The 18332-nt window shown below is 34.9% G+C and overlaps 1 protein-coding gene across 2 annotated transcripts in view; it reads left to right on the top strand.

Moving 5' to 3' along the window:
- Positions 1-18332, top strand: part of EPS15 (epidermal growth factor receptor pathway substrate 15) — a 133401-nt gene that overhangs the window by 28523 nt on the left and 86546 nt on the right. For both annotated transcript variants that reach the window (XM_008576173.1, XM_008576238.1), the window contains exons 3-10: positions 787-876; positions 2020-2067; positions 4493-4588; positions 6922-6987; positions 8326-8451; positions 10149-10208; positions 16722-16811; positions 17771-17916. In XM_008576173.1, the coding sequence (XP_008574395.1) occupies positions 787-876; positions 2020-2067; positions 4493-4588; positions 6922-6987; positions 8326-8451; positions 10149-10208; positions 16722-16811; positions 17771-17916 (722 nt within the window). The remainder of the gene's footprint in view (positions 1-786; positions 877-2019; positions 2068-4492; positions 4589-6921; positions 6988-8325; positions 8452-10148; positions 10209-16721; positions 16812-17770; positions 17917-18332) is intronic.

The following is an 18332-nucleotide window of genomic DNA, read 5'->3' as shown; positions in this document are numbered from 1 at the left end:
CTGGCTATGTTTAATTTATTATATAACTAAAAGAATAAAAGATAGTAAAATTCTTTATTGCGATGCAGTACGTAAATATTTCATCATAATTTCATCAGTGTTTCCTTTGAGTGCCTCTATATTTAGGTTATGTGGAATGTGGTTATTCTTTTTGCACCCTGGTCAGGGAGTGGGCAAAGAAAAGAGTTCTGAAGAATTCTAGAGGCAGGTTTTCCAACTCTTTCTATACTTCCTTCTTACCCCAAATTTGAAGGATTAAGCAATTCTTCCTTTTTTGCTGAGAGCCCAATTTATCCCATGTTCCAGCTTTTTGGCTAGGATTGGACTGTCTGGAATACTTAGTATATGTTTACAGTAAACCTAATCTTTTAACTAAACTGGAAAAACAGCTATCTCACAAATATCCTAGTATCATGTTACCTTTCCCCTGACTTTAAAATTTACTTTTTATTTTACAAGTAGAAGTTTAGGAAGTCTTTTCAAAAATGAGAGTCATCTTTAAAAAAATTTATTTCTGTTCTTGGTGACCTCATTCTGTCTTAAAGGAAAGTCCCCATCATTTGTATAGTGGGCATGATAAAAAAACACTGTAAATTGCCGGTGATGTCTAGACAGTACTCTATTTATATGGCTCTCTGCATATATATTCCTTTGCCCATGTTAGTCAAGGGATTTCTCTTCCTTTCTTGAAAAAGCCAGTTCCCAAATCACAGGGATGGAAGTCAGGTAAATGGTGATAATTTTGCCTTTATGTCTGTTGTCAGCTTACAGTTTATATCTTTTCAGGTCGATACAAACAATACCGGAAGGGTGTTGGCTTCTGAAGCTGCTGCTTTCCTGAAAAAATCAGGACTTCCAGACTTGATACTTGGAAAGGTAATATTTGTTCATTATAACTAGATTGTAATGAATTTATAGTACTATAGATGAACTAGGTGTAAATTCACAAAGATACCATCAAGAAGCTTAGAAATTAGAACTGAGTCATAAAAGCAGTTACAGTAATGAGGTGGAGGGAATTTGTGGTATAGTGATTTACTCTCTTGAAAAGTAAGGTGTTTCTGAGGGTTGNACGGTCGCGACACTGAGGGTTGCGATCCGTTGCCGGACACGAAAAAAGACAAAAAGGAAAAAAAAAAAGGTGTTTTTAAGATTTGTAGAAACACATTACTTTTTCGTAGGATGAAATGAGGAAGTAATAGTACATTTGGTGCAGACTGGGAACCTTGCCACCCACTCAGACAGCTGGCTCTATCCCTACTTCTTCTATTATAATTGTCTCCGTGTTTAATGTGTGGTTAATAGAGTGGGGGATGGGAGGCTTTGGAAAGAGCATAAAAGAGTGGAAAGACCCTGTCCTATGAAATCATTATACATAAAATTTATACATATTCAAAATCCTGAAAAAAAATCACTTAATAAATTAATTTAGGGCTGGCCTGTGGCTCACTTGGGAGAGTGTGGTGCTGATAACACCAAGGCCATGGGTTCGGATTCTATATAGGGATGGCCGGTTCACTCACTCGCTGAGCTTGTTGACAACACCAAGCCAAGGGTTAAGATCCCCTTACCGGTCATCTTTTAAAAAAATAAATAAATAAAAAATAAAATAAATTAATTATTCATAAAAACATAAACCATCTCAACTTGCCCCTAGGAAAGACTATTATCTTAATAAGGATTTAAAATCAAGGTTTAGTAGGAAGAGTAATAGACTCGGAATTAGAATCTGGGTTAGTGAAAAATGCATTTGACTGGAAGTTAGAACCTGGGTTTCAAGTTATTTCCCTGATGCCTTGAATGTTCTTGAGCCAAGTCACTTAATGTCACTGGGCCTTGTATCTTTGCGGAAGGGTTGCATTCAATGATCTTTAAGGTTTCTTTCCACTCTGAATTATATGATTCTTAGATTTGATTACCAGAGAGCATGAGGTTGTAAATTGCAGGGATTTAATTTATCATTAAGATGATATATGTTTAAAATATAGATTGATACTTTTTTTTCCCCCTAAATTTCAGATTTGGGATATAGCCGATACAGATGGCAGAGGTATCCTGAACAAACACGTAAGATTCAGAGATTTTTGAAGATTTTTTTATGTGATTCAAAATAAAAAATAACCAGCAGTTTTTTGTACTTTTCAACTAAGAATTGGTTTTTATTAAGATTAGGGTTTTGCAGGGGCAAGTGTCATAACAATAAAAATATTTCCAATCACTAGACATTAAAATAACTAATTCTTAAAGGTTAGTGTTTGGTGGCACTGTTCTCTTGGAGTTAATTTTTCTGTCTTTCAGTGAGACTTTGCTATTTGTATCCTATTAAATTTCTTGGGTGTACAGGGTTTTATGTAAAAGTGGACTTTACTACTAAGTGTGAAGATGGTATTGCCCAGTACATTTGAAAGGAAGCTCTTGGCTAATCAAACTTAAATATTCTGCTCTAGTTCTTACCTCGGACCTAGAAATGAGAAAATGGTTTACAAGTTAGAAGTAAATTCTAGACCAGAAATACATGAAAGTGGTTATGGCCAAGGGTGTTGAACACTATCAGTGTACTTTGAAGTTCTGCTTGTTGGGGACGAATTTCAGAGTTCTATAGGGTTGAATTCAGAGTTTGTTGATAATTTGCTCAGTGACACTACTCAAAGCTAATTCCCTCATATGGGCATGACTGAAGCACGATCAAACCTGGGAAAGATATGGGAAAAATTAGATGAGGGGGTCAGAATACCCAGTCTTTTAGTTAAGGTTTCAGGGCCATATTATAGTCTGCATTGGAGCCTCTGGGTAGAAGGGCAAATTTGGTACAATTGGAGACATAGGAAAACTAAATACATGTGGGCACCCAGGTGCTGTGCACTCAGCGGATATTTGTTAAGTACCTACTATGAGCCAGGTTTTAGGAGTACAGAGGTGAACAAGACAGATATGGTCACTATCTTATGGGTTTATGGTATAATCAATTCTTCACTGATATTCCTGGACTTTGGGTGTTGAGTTTGAGTTGTCTTTGTTACATCCAGGTAGCTTAATTATGAGTCTGAGTTAAAATTCGAGTTTGCCTTGGAGGCATAGATTTTTTAATTAAGAAATGAAAGAAAGAAAAGAAGTCAATACTTATTGAGTTTCTCTATGCCAAAAATGACTCTGGGTGCTTTCTTCTTATAATATAGTTTTTATTTTGTTGCTCATAAAACATTGCAAGGTAGGTATTAGCCCCTCTTTTATAGAAGAGTTTTATTTAATTTGCTCATGGCCTCACAACTTTAAATAGCAGAAGTAGAATTTAATGCAGAATTATTTCACTTCAGAGCCCATTCATACTGTAGGAGTGGACCTGATTACCAAAGAATAATGGAATCTCACATAGAGTGAGAAAAGAAAGGGTCAGTGTTGGAATACTTAGAACAACAGCACTTAAAGGTTGGAGGAGGCATTGAGTCCAGAAGAAGAGACTTGAAGGATCGGAGGAGAACTAGGAGAACTTTATGAAGCTATGTTAGTGAGGGAGAGCTTCAGAGGAAATCATACTTTCCCAGACTGCCAAGAGAATGAGCAGAATGAGGCCTTTTCTTTTCTTTCCTTTTTTTTTTTTAGAGAGGCTATAGCATTTGGTAGCTGGGAGGTTATTTGTGACATACGCAGTAGTGTCTCTAGCTAATCGTGAGAGTTTTGAGATTGCACAGAGGCTTGTGGAATGAATAAGAAAAGGGAATACCTTGAAGTAGCATTTTTTCAAGAAATTTATGAGTGTGAGGCTAGGAATTGTATAAAGCAGACAGCCTGGAAGAATAGATTAGAAATTGGGAAAGATGATGTAGGTGGGAATGAGGGATGTGATTTTGAGAAAAGTAGTGAAGGATTGATTGCATTAGCAACTATACTAGGGTATTGACAAATTGGAAAAATTATAACTGAAGTTAAGGCTTTTGTTACCATGTCCATTCCCAGACCTGACTCTAACTTAAAACAGCTGACAACCTGTTGCTTCAGTTTCTTTGCATTTATCTGTCTATTTAGTTAATCAAATGATTAAGTCATTTGATTTACTGATCCAGTTTCAAAATTTATAATCTCATAATCCAGAGATGACTTTTAACATTTAAGTATTATTTCTCTATAGGCTTTTTTCCAAATTCTTTTTCTTACTTAGATGATAAACATTTCTTAACATTATTAAATATTCTCTGAAACATGAGTATTAATTCTGTATAATTCCCACTATCTGTATGTATCATAATTTATTGAAGTATTTTTCTATTTATATTGTTATCTGCTATTTATAATATTAGGAACATCTTTGTACATATGTCTTTTCTCAGTTTTAAAATAAGTGTTTTTGAAGCAAATGTGTTGTTATATTTGTTGCTACATAAAAATCCTGGATTAATTGTGAATTGCCTTGTATTTTCAGATTATAAGTATGTGTGTAAGTAGGTAGGTGGAGAGAAAGAGAATGGTCTGTAACGTTCATAATTTTCTTTCTCAGGAATTTTTTGTTGCTTTGCGTCTTGTGGCATGTGCCCAGAATGGATTGGAGGTTTCTCTGAGTAGCTTGAACCTGGCTGTTCCTCCACCAAGATTTGTAAGAAATGCTCTTAGATTTAAATTGTTTTTAATTTTTGAAAAATGATACAACATGACTTGAAAATTAAAATTAATATTTAAAAAAAATTCTTCCTTAACCCTTGTCACTCAGCTGAGTTTCTTTCTTTCTTAGTGGCTACTGTTGTTGTTAGTTTTATCCAGAGTTAGTATCCTTCCAGAGTTATTATATGTGTATACAAAGAGATATAAATACATATTACTTCATTTTACGTTGATTATCGCACACAATACATGCAATTCTATACCTTTTTAAAATAACTTAGTATGTTTTATAGATCTTTACGTTTTATTACATAAAAACTGTTTTTAATAGCTGCATAGTATTTCTTTGCTTGTATTTAGCATAATTTATTTAACTTCTAATTGATAGGCTTTTAGCTTATTTCTACTCTCTTATTATAAAAAAATGCTACAGTGCATATAGGTTTAGTACCCCTTATCTGAAGTGCTTGGGGCCAGAAGTGTTTCAGATTTCAGATTTTTTCAGATTTTGGCATATCTGCAGAATATATACTAAAGCATCCCAAATCTGAAAATTCGAAATCCACAGTGCTCCAATGAGCATTTCCTTTCAGTGCCATGTTGGTGCTCAAAAAGTTTCAGATTTTGGATTTTCAGGTTAGGGAGGCTCAGCCTGTAATAACTTTACATATATGTCATTTTGCATGCACAGGAATATATTTATATATGTAAATTACCAAACGTAGAAATGCTGTTCCAAAAGTTTTTGCTTTTGTAATTTCCATGTATATTGTCAACATGCCTTTCGTAGTGGTTGTACTAGTTCACACTCCTACCAGCAAATGGTTGAGTGCCTGTTTCCCTACACTTTTGCTAGCATACTGTTGTCAAAATTTTATATCCTTGTCAATTTGATAGATGACAAATAGCTTATAAGTATAATTGTAATATGTTCTTTTGGTTTTATGGAGTGAGATTGAATAGTTTTTCTTATGCTTATGAGCCATTTACATTACCTTTATGTGAATGTCTGTTTATAGTTTTTGCCCATTTTTCTTGGGTTATCACTCTACTTATTGAATTCTAGAGGCTCATTAAATATTATTTGTTTCTATGAGTTACAAATGTTTTTTCCACTTTGTTATTTGTCTTTTCATCTTGTTTGTGGTGATTTTTTTTTTTTTTTCATGAAAAGTTGTTGGGGCCAGCCCGTGGCTCACTTGGGAGAGTGTGGTGCTAATAACACCAAGGCCACAGGTTTGGATTCCTGTATAGGGATGGCTGGTCAGCTCACTTGGGAGGGCTTGGTGCTGACAACATGAAGTCAAGGGTTAAGATCTGCTGACTGGTCATCTTTTAAAAAAAAAATAATAATGGAAATTTGTTGTTTTTTATGTAAATTGTCAGGTTTTAAAATTTATTATCTATTTTTACATTTAATTTATAAGGTGTGAATCTGGATTCAAATTTATGTTTTTTTAAGATGGCTACCTGACAGATCTAATACAGTTTATTGCATAATCAGTCTTTTCCTTACTGATCTGAAATGCCACCTTGATCATGTGCTAAATCTTCATATGTATTTTGGCTTCTTTCTGGATTTTTCTGTTCTTACTCATTGATCTGTTTATCCACGTGCTGATCTTACATTGTTTTAATTATTGTATTTGGTAACATGTTTTTATATCAGATATGGCTAGTCCTCCCCACTCTTTTTCAGAAATTTCATGGCTCTTCTTGCTTGTTTTTAAATTCAATATATTAAAAGTTATTGGTCTGCATATTAAGAATTTAACTTCAGTTCTGAGCATTTCTGCACTTCTATGTTTAGGCATGGTGTCAGAGGGTTAATATAGAGGTTTGTTGCCTAACTGTATTATTATAAAGATTTTCCAATATATTCATCTACTTCAGCCAGATAAATGTAATAACTTGGGCATGCTGTTATACGTGTTGTTGTGTACCTGTAACTTAGAAATGCAAAGTTGTGTTGTTTTCTCAGTCTTCTTTCCTAAAATAATGTTGGGACAAAGTCATTAGTTAATAGAGCCCTAAGTATTTTTGTTAAGATTTAGATACCTTTATCTTGATCTCAGTTATAGTAGGATTTCTTCTGTAATACTTACATGTTTTATTTAGAGCTCCACGATCATTTATGTGGCTAATTCAGTGAAAATGTTTTTGTTTCAGCAGTACTTAGATAAAGGTCTAGTTAATGTAAAATAGTGTTTTGTGTGCATTAAGATTCAGCATTTTGTATGAATATATTTAAATTCATAGACCACTTTTTCTTCACTTCTTATTGATGTGAGGATTTCAACTCTTCATATGGTATGCTTTCCTTTTTAGCATGATACCAGTAGTCCTTTGCTAATCAGTGGAACCTCTGCATCTGAGCTCCCATGGGCTGTAAAAGTAAGTAACCTTTGTAACTATTCTCTCCTTACCTCTCCTTTACCTCCTATCCGCATATATTCTCTCCCCATATTCTTTCTGAAATATATTGCAATTGGCATTAAACTTTCATATGTATGCTCAAGGACAGTAGGGAAGATACTGGTATTGGAAATCTTTGAGGGATCTTTCAGCTGTCAGTCATTTTGTGACAATTAGTATTGGTCTAATCATTTCTGTTATAGCGTAAAGGAAAAATGGTGATGTCATAATCCTGTTAACTAAAATATTTGATGAACAGGTTGTTTATCCCACTGGTATTACCTCTTATTTGAAAATTCTGGTTAACTAAGTATTCTGTTTATGGCTCTGAAATAAATAATTCTTAGTGAAATTTTTTTCTGAAGTGAGTATTTTGCCTTATAGTTATTCAGAGGCAAATCATTGGTTATAGATCTCTCACCAGATTTTAAAAATTTGTTATTTTAAAACAGTATTAGGATATAGCAGGTCAGTTGAGCTTTGATAAATCTGTACAGTTGTTTTGGAAAACCGTTTTGGTTTTATGTCTGTGTATGCTTGTGGGCTGTTAACTAATTTTATTTTTTGATTATGCTTTTTTGGTGGCTGGATGGTATAGGGATTGAACCCTGGACCTTGGTGTTGCCAGTACCACTCTCTACCAACTGAGCTCACTGGCAAGCCCTTGTTAACTAGTTTTAAAAAGTGTAGGAATTTGGCCTTGACTGCACAAACAATGAACACTAGTTTTTCATGTTATACAAATAACTTTCAATGTTTAGGAGATCTTATTGACAAGAAAAAATAGATCTTGCTTTGGGAAAATTGGGGGAATCTTGGTGTTTATTCTTGATGATTTTATTTTTTAAAATTTATTTGTTTGGATTTGAAATGTACCTAACACTATGTTTAGAAAGTCATAGAATATTACTATCTAGTTGTGTATTTTTATTTTTATATTTATTTATTTTTTATTGAATCATAGTTGTGTATTTTTATAAAAGTTGCTTCCTTGCTGTGGGTCTGTTTAAGTGAGAGGGTTGGACCAGATGCCCTTCAAAGCCCTTCTATCTTTGAAATCTTTTCATTCATTCTAACCTAACAGTAGAAAAACAAAGATTGTGTTCTAGCTACAAGAGGATTGGGGGACCCTGGACTCTTGAGTAGAGTCACTTTGAAATTATTATTTATCGTAATATATTTTGATGAAAGTGAAAAATGTCTTTAAATGATAGTTTAAAAATATGTTGTCTATTCTTTGAGGACTTGATTTTTACAACTGCAGTTAAATCCTTTTCAGCATTATTTAACTTGCGATTTTTTTTTTTAATATTATAGTCTGAAGATAAAGCCAAGTATGATACAATTTTTGATAGTTTAAGCCCAGTGAACGGATTTCTGTCTGGTGATAAAGTGAAACCAGTGTTGCTCAACTCTAAGTTACCTGTGGATATTCTTGGAAGAGTAAGATATTATTAAATTCTAAATGTAGTTTTTATGCATTTTAATTTTAATTATATTTACCAGGAGCACTTTATAGCTCATTGTTAACAAAAATGCAGATCTTATTTTAAAGTTGTGTTATTACACAGAATTTTCTGTTCTCACTTAATATGTAAAATTATTGCCAATTTATTTCTGTATTTGGTTATTCCCTGTGAAATATGAGTGGCTGAAATTATTTATGTAAGTCCCTTAAGTAGGATTCTTTTAAAATATGAAGTAGGTCCTTTTTTCTTTGTGCTATACACTCTGCCTTCCCAGTTGCTTGACTTAATTTCTAGGGACCATCAGTATTTTACATCTGCTACCTACTCCATGGCTATATCATCCGGGTCTTGTTGTAAAGAATAGTTTCATCTCTGAAATCATAAATTCTGCTTTAACTTCCTGTCTTTCTAGATCTCTTTCCCAGATACTTGCAAGACTTAAATTTTTTGATTTCATCAAGACCTTTAAATCTCAGCTCCTTTACTTTCCCTCTTTTTTTTCCAATTTTTTTTATAGTGGTAAAATATACATAATACAAAATTTACTTGACCAATTTTAAGTGTACAGTTCAATGGTATTAAGTATGTTCATATTGTTGTGCAACCATCACCACCATCCGTCTCCATAAGTCTTTTCATCTTGTAAAACTAAAACCCTTTTTAAAAATTTAAAATTATTTTATCATTATACAATGTAAACATTTTTTCTGGTCCTTTACCAATTTCTCCCCTTCTCCTTTCCCACTTCTAGTGGACTAAAATTCTATTCCCTTATCATTTGAATTTACATTTTTCCTCATCCAACTTGGATTTTTTGATCTGTAGTTCCATTATTCTTCCATTCTCCTGCCTGGTGAAAATCCAACTTTGCATGAAGCTAGTTATCTGGCTTCTGTGTGGTTGCATGTGGAGTACTGAGAAAGTGTAATAAGATTGGTCTTACCATAACTTTATGATCACTAGCTTCAGCTGAGCTTCTCCCTACTGCCCAGCACTCTTATTGTGTTTCAGTGATTTCTCTACTTCTCTTCATATTTCAAATCTCATCTACTCTTTAAAAACCTTCTGCCCTTTCTTTAGTTCCCTACTTAAGCAGATTGCCTAGGGTCAAATTCTGGCTGACCTTTTCTTAGCTGTGTGAACTTGGGCAAATCATTAGAAAATCATGTGTCACTTTTCTAATCTTTAAAATGGTCGTAATTTCTAGCTTGAAGGGCTGTAGGGATTAAATTTGATAATGTATGTAAAGTACTTAGTACAGCGCTTATTACATACTCTTTGAATGCTAGCTGCCATGATGATAATGATGATGACCATCACAACACCAGAACTAGTACTACTACTACTGGATCAGTGTTGTATACATTAGGTGGTCAATACATATTGATTTAAAAATTATTTTTTGGCATTGTTTTCCACTAATTATTTCTCCACTGTGTGGACAGTGTGAGATTTCCAAACTATAATCTTGCCATTTTATTACTTAAAACTAACCTTTTAGTAGCTTACCATTGCATTTAGAATAAAATCCAAATAACTTTCAAGGCATGTAATGACCAGGCACTTGCTTATCTCTACTCTTATCTCTCACCAGTACACTTTCTCTTCCTGCCCCCAGGTAGCACATGAAATGAAAGAACATTAATCTTTCTCATTTCTTCTCTTTTTAAGGTTTGGGAGTTGAGTGATATTGACCATGATGGAATGCTTGACAGAGATGAGTTTGCAGTTGTAAGTAACCTAAAATATCTTAAACATCTTAATTTTCTTTTGTGAAAATTTCCACTTTTATTTCATCCTTAGAGGGAGGCTATATTTCCATCAGATTGTTGATATGAGCATTTTTACCTAAAATTTATAGGCAGTCGATAAATATCTTTTGGACAAATAGATAACAGAAAATGTGTTTTGCCATCTTCCTTTAGGAATACGTGCTTTGTATAATGTACTGTAAAGATGCTGAGTGGTATTACATTTTGTATCCCAAGTTTACCACGTATCTCAGTACCTATTGCTATGGAATAATTTTGTTCCAAGTGTATCCCCTAATTTTCACATTCATTTCATTAAAAGCAAACATGAATATCACTAGTCTCACTTCATTTATCAAGTTATAAAAGTTTTGACATCTTATCTGAAGACACATTTTCTTAATAATTGGATAGTTAATTCCAAATGAGGTTGCATTCATCTCTTCCTTAAAGGTTAGGTAAAACTGCTGTGAACTCATCAGTGGTAAATCTCTAATCCTCCTTTTACTCTCTTATTTGGAAATTAGTCTGTTCAAATTTTCTCTTTATTTTGCTAAGGAATTGTCTTTTTTTTTTTTTAGTTTTAATCTTATTGCCACAAATTTGCATTTTTCTTTTCATCTCTTCTCCTAATCCTCCTTTTTACTCTCTTATTTGGAAATTAGTCTGTTCAAATTTTCTCTTTATTTTGCTAAGGAATTGTCTTTTTTTTTTTTTTAGTTTTAATCTTATTGCCACAAATTTGCATTTTTCTTTTCATCTCTTCTGAGTTTGTGTTTTTGCTCTTTTCTCATTCCAAGTCTTATGTATTTTTTCCTTCTCATTTTTTGTTTAATCTGATTTTATTTAGTTTACTGATCTTTTAAAAGAATCATCTTTTGGATTTATTTATCCTTTCTATTATGTTTTGACTTTTTATTTCATCCTTTTTAGCTTTTATCCTAATTTTCTCTTCTTAGTTTATTTTTTGTTTACTTTATTACTTTTTTTAAAAAAGTCTTAAAGATGAGTACTAAATTATTTTATTTTTTATCATAGATTTTTAGAGTTTTCATAGATTTTAGAGCTTAGCTCCTCTAAGCAAAGCAGTTAGTGGTAGAGCCAGGGCTGAACTTGAGCCTTCCGTAGTCATGTTCTTCTTTTTTTTTTTTTAAATTTTGGAATGATTTTAGATTTACAGAAAAGTTGCTGAGATATACAAAGAGTTTCCCAATACTATTTTCCCTTATTGTTAACATGTTTCATTACCATGGTGCATTTGTCAAAATTAAGGAAGCAACATTGGTGCATTGCTATTAATTGAACTCCAGGCTTTATTTGGGTTTCACTAGTTTCTCCTTTCTGTCCCATGATCTAATCTAGACTATCACATTGTATTTAGTTGCCATGTCTCTTCAGTCTCTCCGGTTTATGGCAGTTTTGTCGTTTTTGCCTTGTTTTTCATGACCTTGACAATTTTGAGGAATACTCATATTGGCCGGTTATCCTGTAGAATGTCTCCCAGTCTGGGTTTGTCTGATGTTTTTCTAATGATTAGATTGGAGGTATGGGTTTTTGCAAAGAATACTGTCTTGCTAAAGCTATTGTCTGGCTAGGCAATGGGGGGCAATTGTCAGAATCCTGCCAACCTAGCCAATTGTATTGCTAGGGCTATAGCTAGGGCTAGGACTAGGGGTTAGGGCCCACAGACCCTTCAAACCCATTGTATAGACTGGATCACAGATCCATCATATGCCAGGCTGGGTCACCAGACCCCTCAAGTGCCTGGCTGGGTCACCAACCCCTCACACACAGGTCCATGAGCTAGGTAATTGGGAAAGATCCCAGGAGCCGTTGGTAGACAACACGAGCTCAGTCCTCAGCTTCCTCAGCAGCAGCAGCAGCGGAGGTGGCCTCCCAGAGGATCCTGGGGGCCCTGGAAGCAACAGCTTGCAACAACAGCCTCCAGCAGCAGTAGCGGCCTCCCTGTGGCATCCCCAGGGGCATCCTGGGGGCAGGAGCATCATGGACCAGAGCCACTCATCCTCTATACTTAAGTCCGATAACCCAGAACACTGGATGCAGTCAGACAACCCAGGAACACCTAGGTGCACATGAGCAATTACATTAGACAATAACCAAGGAACACCTGGGCGCATGTGCACATTTACATCAAATGCTCGGCAACACTCCGAACATCTGAGGGAGCCCTGACCATTATCCTATATTTCCCTGACAAATACCATGGAGGTGAAGTGCCTTTGTCATCACATTATATCAGAGGGTACATGATATCCATGCGACATCACTGGTGTTGTTAACCTTCATCACTTGGTTAAGATAGTGTTTGCCAAGTTTCTCCACTGTGAAGTTACTAGTTTTCCCGTTTCCTACTCTATTCTTTGTAGTCTCATGCCCTTTTTACTTTGCTCTCTTATCTTCTATCTATCGGTTTTTACATTTTTACTAAGACTGGAATTTATCTGTCAGGTAAGTTCTTACACTGAAAGTAGTCTAAATTTTTGTCAGTAGCATTTGTTGGGTCATGATGTGAAGAGTTTGTGGCACTTGGAGATTTATAAAGGAGCTGTACTTGTCCATATTAGCATGTATCACATTGTGTGGAAATTTACATATCTTTTGCTTCTATTGGGTTGTAAAAGTGAGGGGTCTTTTTACTTTTGTATTTCTAGTGCCTAACACAATGCCTGGTGGCCATAAATTCTTCAGTAAATGTTTTTTTAAACCAAATTGATGAAGGTAACTTGTACTACTTGGAAAACACAAGAAGTGCCTGATATTTTCATCCCAGATTGCTCTTTTAAGAAATTGTAACTGGCAGTTCAGCTGCTTAAGTAGACCACTGAGCAAGTAAAACTCCTAAGGAAACTCCTAAAAGGACTAGTTCTCAAAGTATGGTCTCTCATCAGCAACATCAACGTTAACATCATTTGAGAACCTATTAGAACTACAGATTCTTGGGCTTTGCCCACGACCTACTGAATCAGAAACTTGGGTAGGGTCCCGGAACCCGTGTTTTAAAAGCCCTCCAGGTGATTATGATGGCCACTAAAATTTGAGAAATACTGCCTGAAAGCATGTAGAATGAAAAAATATTAAGAGGATGTGAGCAGCTGCTAGTAACTAACTGCAACAGTAAAACTAAATCCTTCTTTCCCTGCTGTCCCTGAGTAAGTTTAGATTTATTTTTGATGCTTTTATCAAAAAGATATTCTAAATCTTATTAAAGTGTCTGTGTCTGTGTAAATGCATTTGCTGGTACATTTCAGTTTAAAAACTAGTTACCAGCCAGATTTTGGGGGGAGAGGGGGTGAGTATGATGCATCATTTGATCTATTTGGAGCAGACTTTGAATAGGATAAGGTACAATGTAATAAGAAAACAAATAGAGTCACAACTGAAAAAATTTTGGCTTCAATTTTGTCATGGAAACTATTTTCAAGACAACATGTAATTAATTATATATTTTTTAAACTTTCAAAAAAATGTGTTTATTGGCAGCAGATGGCTAACATTGCTTTTTTGCTTCTAGTATCCACTTTTCCAGGAAATGACTCCCATCCGCAGTGAGAGGAGTGCTGACTCGTGCATTCTAGTCACTTCTCTTAGCTCAGTACCAATCTAATAATAATTCATATATTGTGAATTTGGTTGAAAGTATGTGCTAGCCAGATTGTTTTCTTCCTGGAGTTTCAAGCTTTTGGAGATAGAAAGTTTTTGTGTTTCTAAAACTGAAATTGAATTCTTCTGAGTTGGCTAGTGAATGGGGAGAAGAAAATTCTTGATTAGGGTCAACTGGTTAAGTGTGGTCCCTGGACAGCAGCATCAGCATCACCTGGGAACTTGTCAGAAAGGCACATTCTCAGGCCCAACCCCAGCCCTACTGATTCCAAAATTCTCAGTGAAGGACCCAGAAATCTGTGCTTTATCTTATCAAGCTGTCCGGGTAGTTACAATGCCCACTAAAACTTGGGTATCTTATCAAGCTGTCCGGGTAGTTACAATGCCCACTAAAACTTGGGTAAGGTTTAGTTTTATCAGTTGTATATGAAAGCATGGTGTTATAAAATTACATGTGTGCAACTAATACAGGTGATCAAATCTGGAAAAAAAACAGAGCTTTGTAGAGAGCTTTTTTTCTCTCTGTTTGTAAAATGATATTAGTAATCATGGATCATGTTGTTGTATTAGGTACTCTATTATTTTCAGTGAAAGAAAAAATTAAGAAGAAATATGCAATCTTTCTTCCAGGTGCTGCTGGAATCTTTCTAGAGGTTCTGACTTACTTTGAATAATTTCATATGCTTAAAGATAGCCAAGAAAACGTTCTATCTTCTGAAAGTCTTGAAAGTACCCTGAATCCTTTAAAATGGAGGAGATATATCCTGGGACAGTCTATATGCGGGTTGTCCCACTTTGTGCAATTTTATTAATTAAAAATATTTAAAAATAGACAGTACATTCTCATGGTTCAGAGATCAATACAATATAAGAAGGTATTCAGTGAAAAAAATCCTAGTTCCATCCCTGCCCTCAGTGCTCCATTACCCCTTTCTATTACCAGCCACTTTTCTTAGTTTCTTGTTTATTCTCCTAGAATTTATTAATGCAAATTTAAACAAATATGAATAATTATTTCACAAAAGAGAACACTACATACCCATTATTCAGCACTGAACTTTTTTGTGTTTAACAGTGAATCTTGGATATCTTTTCACTTGGAGAGCTCCATGATTCTTTTTTTCCTAGTCAACTTTATTGAGGACTACCTAACATACAACAAACTGCATTCAATTTAAGTATATAATTTGATGAGTTTTGACAATTAATATCCCTGTGAAGGCACCACCACTGTTAAGATGTAGAATGTTTCACATGATTTCTTTTTTATTGCTTCATAGTATTTCATTGTATAGATGTACTGTAATTTTTCAAACCAGTCTTTTGTAGATGGATATTTGTGTGCATATACAAACAATGCTGCAATTAATAACCTTTTTTATACAGCATCTCGTATGTAGGCAAGTAAATCTAAAGTATCTATTTCCAGATACGGGATTAATGAACTAAAGGGGAAATTCATTTGTAACTTGGTAGATGTTGCCAATTTGCCCTTCATAGGAGTGGTACCAATTTGAGCTCTGGAGGGGGTTGGATAATTTTCCCTCTGCCCTTCTAAGTTCTTGGCTGGGACCCCTGTAACAATAGACAGATTAATGAGAAAAACAAACAAATTTATTAAGATATATATTTTATATGTACATCAGAGACAACTCCGGGTAGGAGTAACTCTTAAAAATATGTTTTAGAACTCAGGCTTATATAGCATCTTTTTTTTTTTTTTTGGTCCTTTTTGAGACCGGCGGCACTGCGCTCAGCCAGTGAGCGCTGTGAGCACACCGGTCATCCCTATGTAGGATCCGAACCCGCGGCGGGAGCCCTGCTGCGCTCCCAGCGCCGCACTCTCCCGAGTGCGCCACGGGCTCGACCCTATATAGAATCTTTTATAAAGAACAATAAATTTTTATAGAAGTGACAAGACAAAAGAAAAGGACCTAAAGTCTCTAGGAGCTTCAAATTGTGAGAAGGCAAATATATGGGAAACTAATGGTAGATAAAGGCTAGTTAGTAAAGTTTGTTATGTAGATTCCTCTGGTGCCCTCTCCAGGCTGATATGGGCCTAAAGTCATTTTGGGGAGGAACTTTTGTCCTTCCTTGTACAGAGGGAAGGAGAGACACCTTTGCAAATTTATGTCTATCTTTTCAGCAATTACTGGAAAAGTAGAGAGCTTTTCTTTTCTTGTATATGCTTCTTCTCAGTTGCCTTCAGCTCCAGATAATCCTTATGCCAAAGTGGCGTGTTCCGGGGTGGCACATTCTGCTACTCCTCAGCAACCACTAGTAATGTCTAAGAGTGTCTGTTCCTCCACAGTTTACCTAAGAAAATACATTATGGAACTTTGTATTTTTGCCAATTAAGTATTTTAGTATAGTTTTAACTTGCAGTTTTCTTATCAGTGAAATTGATCATATGTTCATATGTTAAAGGATGGACCATTTGTAATATTTATTTTTCTGTAAAATATCTGTTCATACTCTTTTGTCAGTTTGTCTGTTGGACTTTGGTTTTTCTTCTGTTAATATCTAAGAGCTCTTTATATATTAGGGAGATTACCTTGTTCTTTGCAGATATTTTTGTCCTCCAAATTGTCATTTGCCTTTGACATTGCAAGAACTTTAGTTGAAGGTTATATCTCTTAAGTTTTTGCTATTCAGGATATCTTCCTAAAAAATTGCTTAGCTTTGATTTCTTTCCTTTTCTCCCTCTTTTCTGTCATCTCTTCTCTTTTCTCCCCTTCCCTCCCTCCCAGCCTAGTTTCTTAAAAAAAAGATTTGAGACAGTATGAAGATGATTTATTGTTCAGCAATAATTAATGGGTGAATGTGGTCAAATGGTTTTAATATATATGATTCTGGTTTATCTATTTTGAAGGCCATGTTTTTGGTATACTGTGCACTGGAGAAAGAACCTGTGCCAATGTCCTTGCCTCCAGCCTTGGTGCCGCCTTCCAAGAGAAAAACGGTCAGTATGTTAGGCTCTAAGTGGTTGATCACTTCTTCAGCATCAGCCAAGGAATCTTACCACTCCTTACCACCTGTAGACATTTTACCTACCGAAGCATCGTTAAGACAGGTATAGATTTATCAGTGTTAAAGGATTTATTTTTCCTTAACAAAGTGCATGGCATTTAACAATTGATTACTTGATAAAGACATAAGGAGAAATCAAAGGGGTCAAAGACTTCAAGCTCCCTCTGGTTGAACCTGCATAATGTGATATTCCAGAGGAGACAGCTATTCCTTCTGCATTTGGCCTTAGGTCATATGGATGTTTCGCTAGCTTTGCCTTGAGCTACCTGGAATTAAAGTTGGAGATGGAAGATGCTCCATGCTAACATGGCATGCTTACCGTGGCATAATTAATAGTTGTTTTTGCTTTTATTTAATCTCTAGTTAACTCTTGATTCTTTGAGATCAAATTATCCAGTTCTGGGTTGTCCAAGGCCTTTTTTTCCCTCCAACCTGCCTTTTGTAAGGTTGAGTAAAGGCAAATAATGACAGGATATACAAATCAGCCAGTTCAGCTATAGTGAATAGATGAATACTATATAAAAAATGAAGATTGAGAGTTATCTGAATATTTTGTCTATACAGACTCTCCCACTTATCTATATTAATGTGGGCACTTGTAAGTCAAGAGTTAACTGTGCTTGAATTTACTCATTACTTAAAAGAAGAAAAAGCAAAATGGGCATCTATAAATACAGTTCTAACTGACATGTCTTTCTTCTGTTATTTTCTCTTTACCACAGCATTTTGATTGAGATGTGATGGAAGTGATATACTGTTACTGTAGTTAGTAGAGTAGGATTGTTCAGAATTTGAGACAGATACCGTTATGGGTTGAAAGATTGACACTTCGAAGTTTGTTTCATTTTGGCAGAAATACTGTTTTTCTCCCCCCGCCCCCCCCCCCCGTAGTGGGTTGTAGCCCCTGCAGAAAAAGCTAAATATGATGAAATCTTCCTGAAAACTGATAAAGATATGGATGGATTTGTGTCTGGATTGGAGGTCCGTGAAATCTTCCTGAAAACAGGTTTACCTTCTGCCTTACTAGCCCGTATTTGGTAAGACTTTATTTAAATTGAATTTTTAAAAATATGGTTTTGTACCAACTCCAGTTTTATGCCTTCTTATTTTTAGTCATTTGTAAATAGGACAATTTTTGTTTCAGAATTTTTACAGAGAAAATTTAAATCTGACGGATTCTACTGGGTAAAAGAAGAAAGCTTGCAAGAACAGATTACCTGAAGCTTTATGAGATCGACAGTGTCAGTTAATTGTTATTAGAATGTTAAAATGAAGCCTCTGTTTAATTTATATATTAATTTTATATTAATTAAATATAAAATTTTAAGAGAGAATCCAAATATCTGAAATTTAAGCAATATAAAGAAGAGTGTCTGTAGGGTCAGTGTATACTTTTATACCTTTAAATAGGAATAACGCAGTTGTTTCTTTAAAAAGACATGTTAATGTCTTT

Source organism: Galeopterus variegatus, unplaced genomic scaffold (genome assembly GCF_000696425.1).
Source record: "Galeopterus variegatus unplaced genomic scaffold, G_variegatus-3.0.2 Scaffold6, whole genome shotgun sequence".
Classification (NCBI taxonomy): Eukaryota; Metazoa; Chordata; class Mammalia; order Dermoptera; family Cynocephalidae; genus Galeopterus; species Galeopterus variegatus.
The sequence above is the reverse complement of the archived record's forward strand: the minus strand, read 5'-3'. Positions and strand labels throughout refer to the sequence as shown.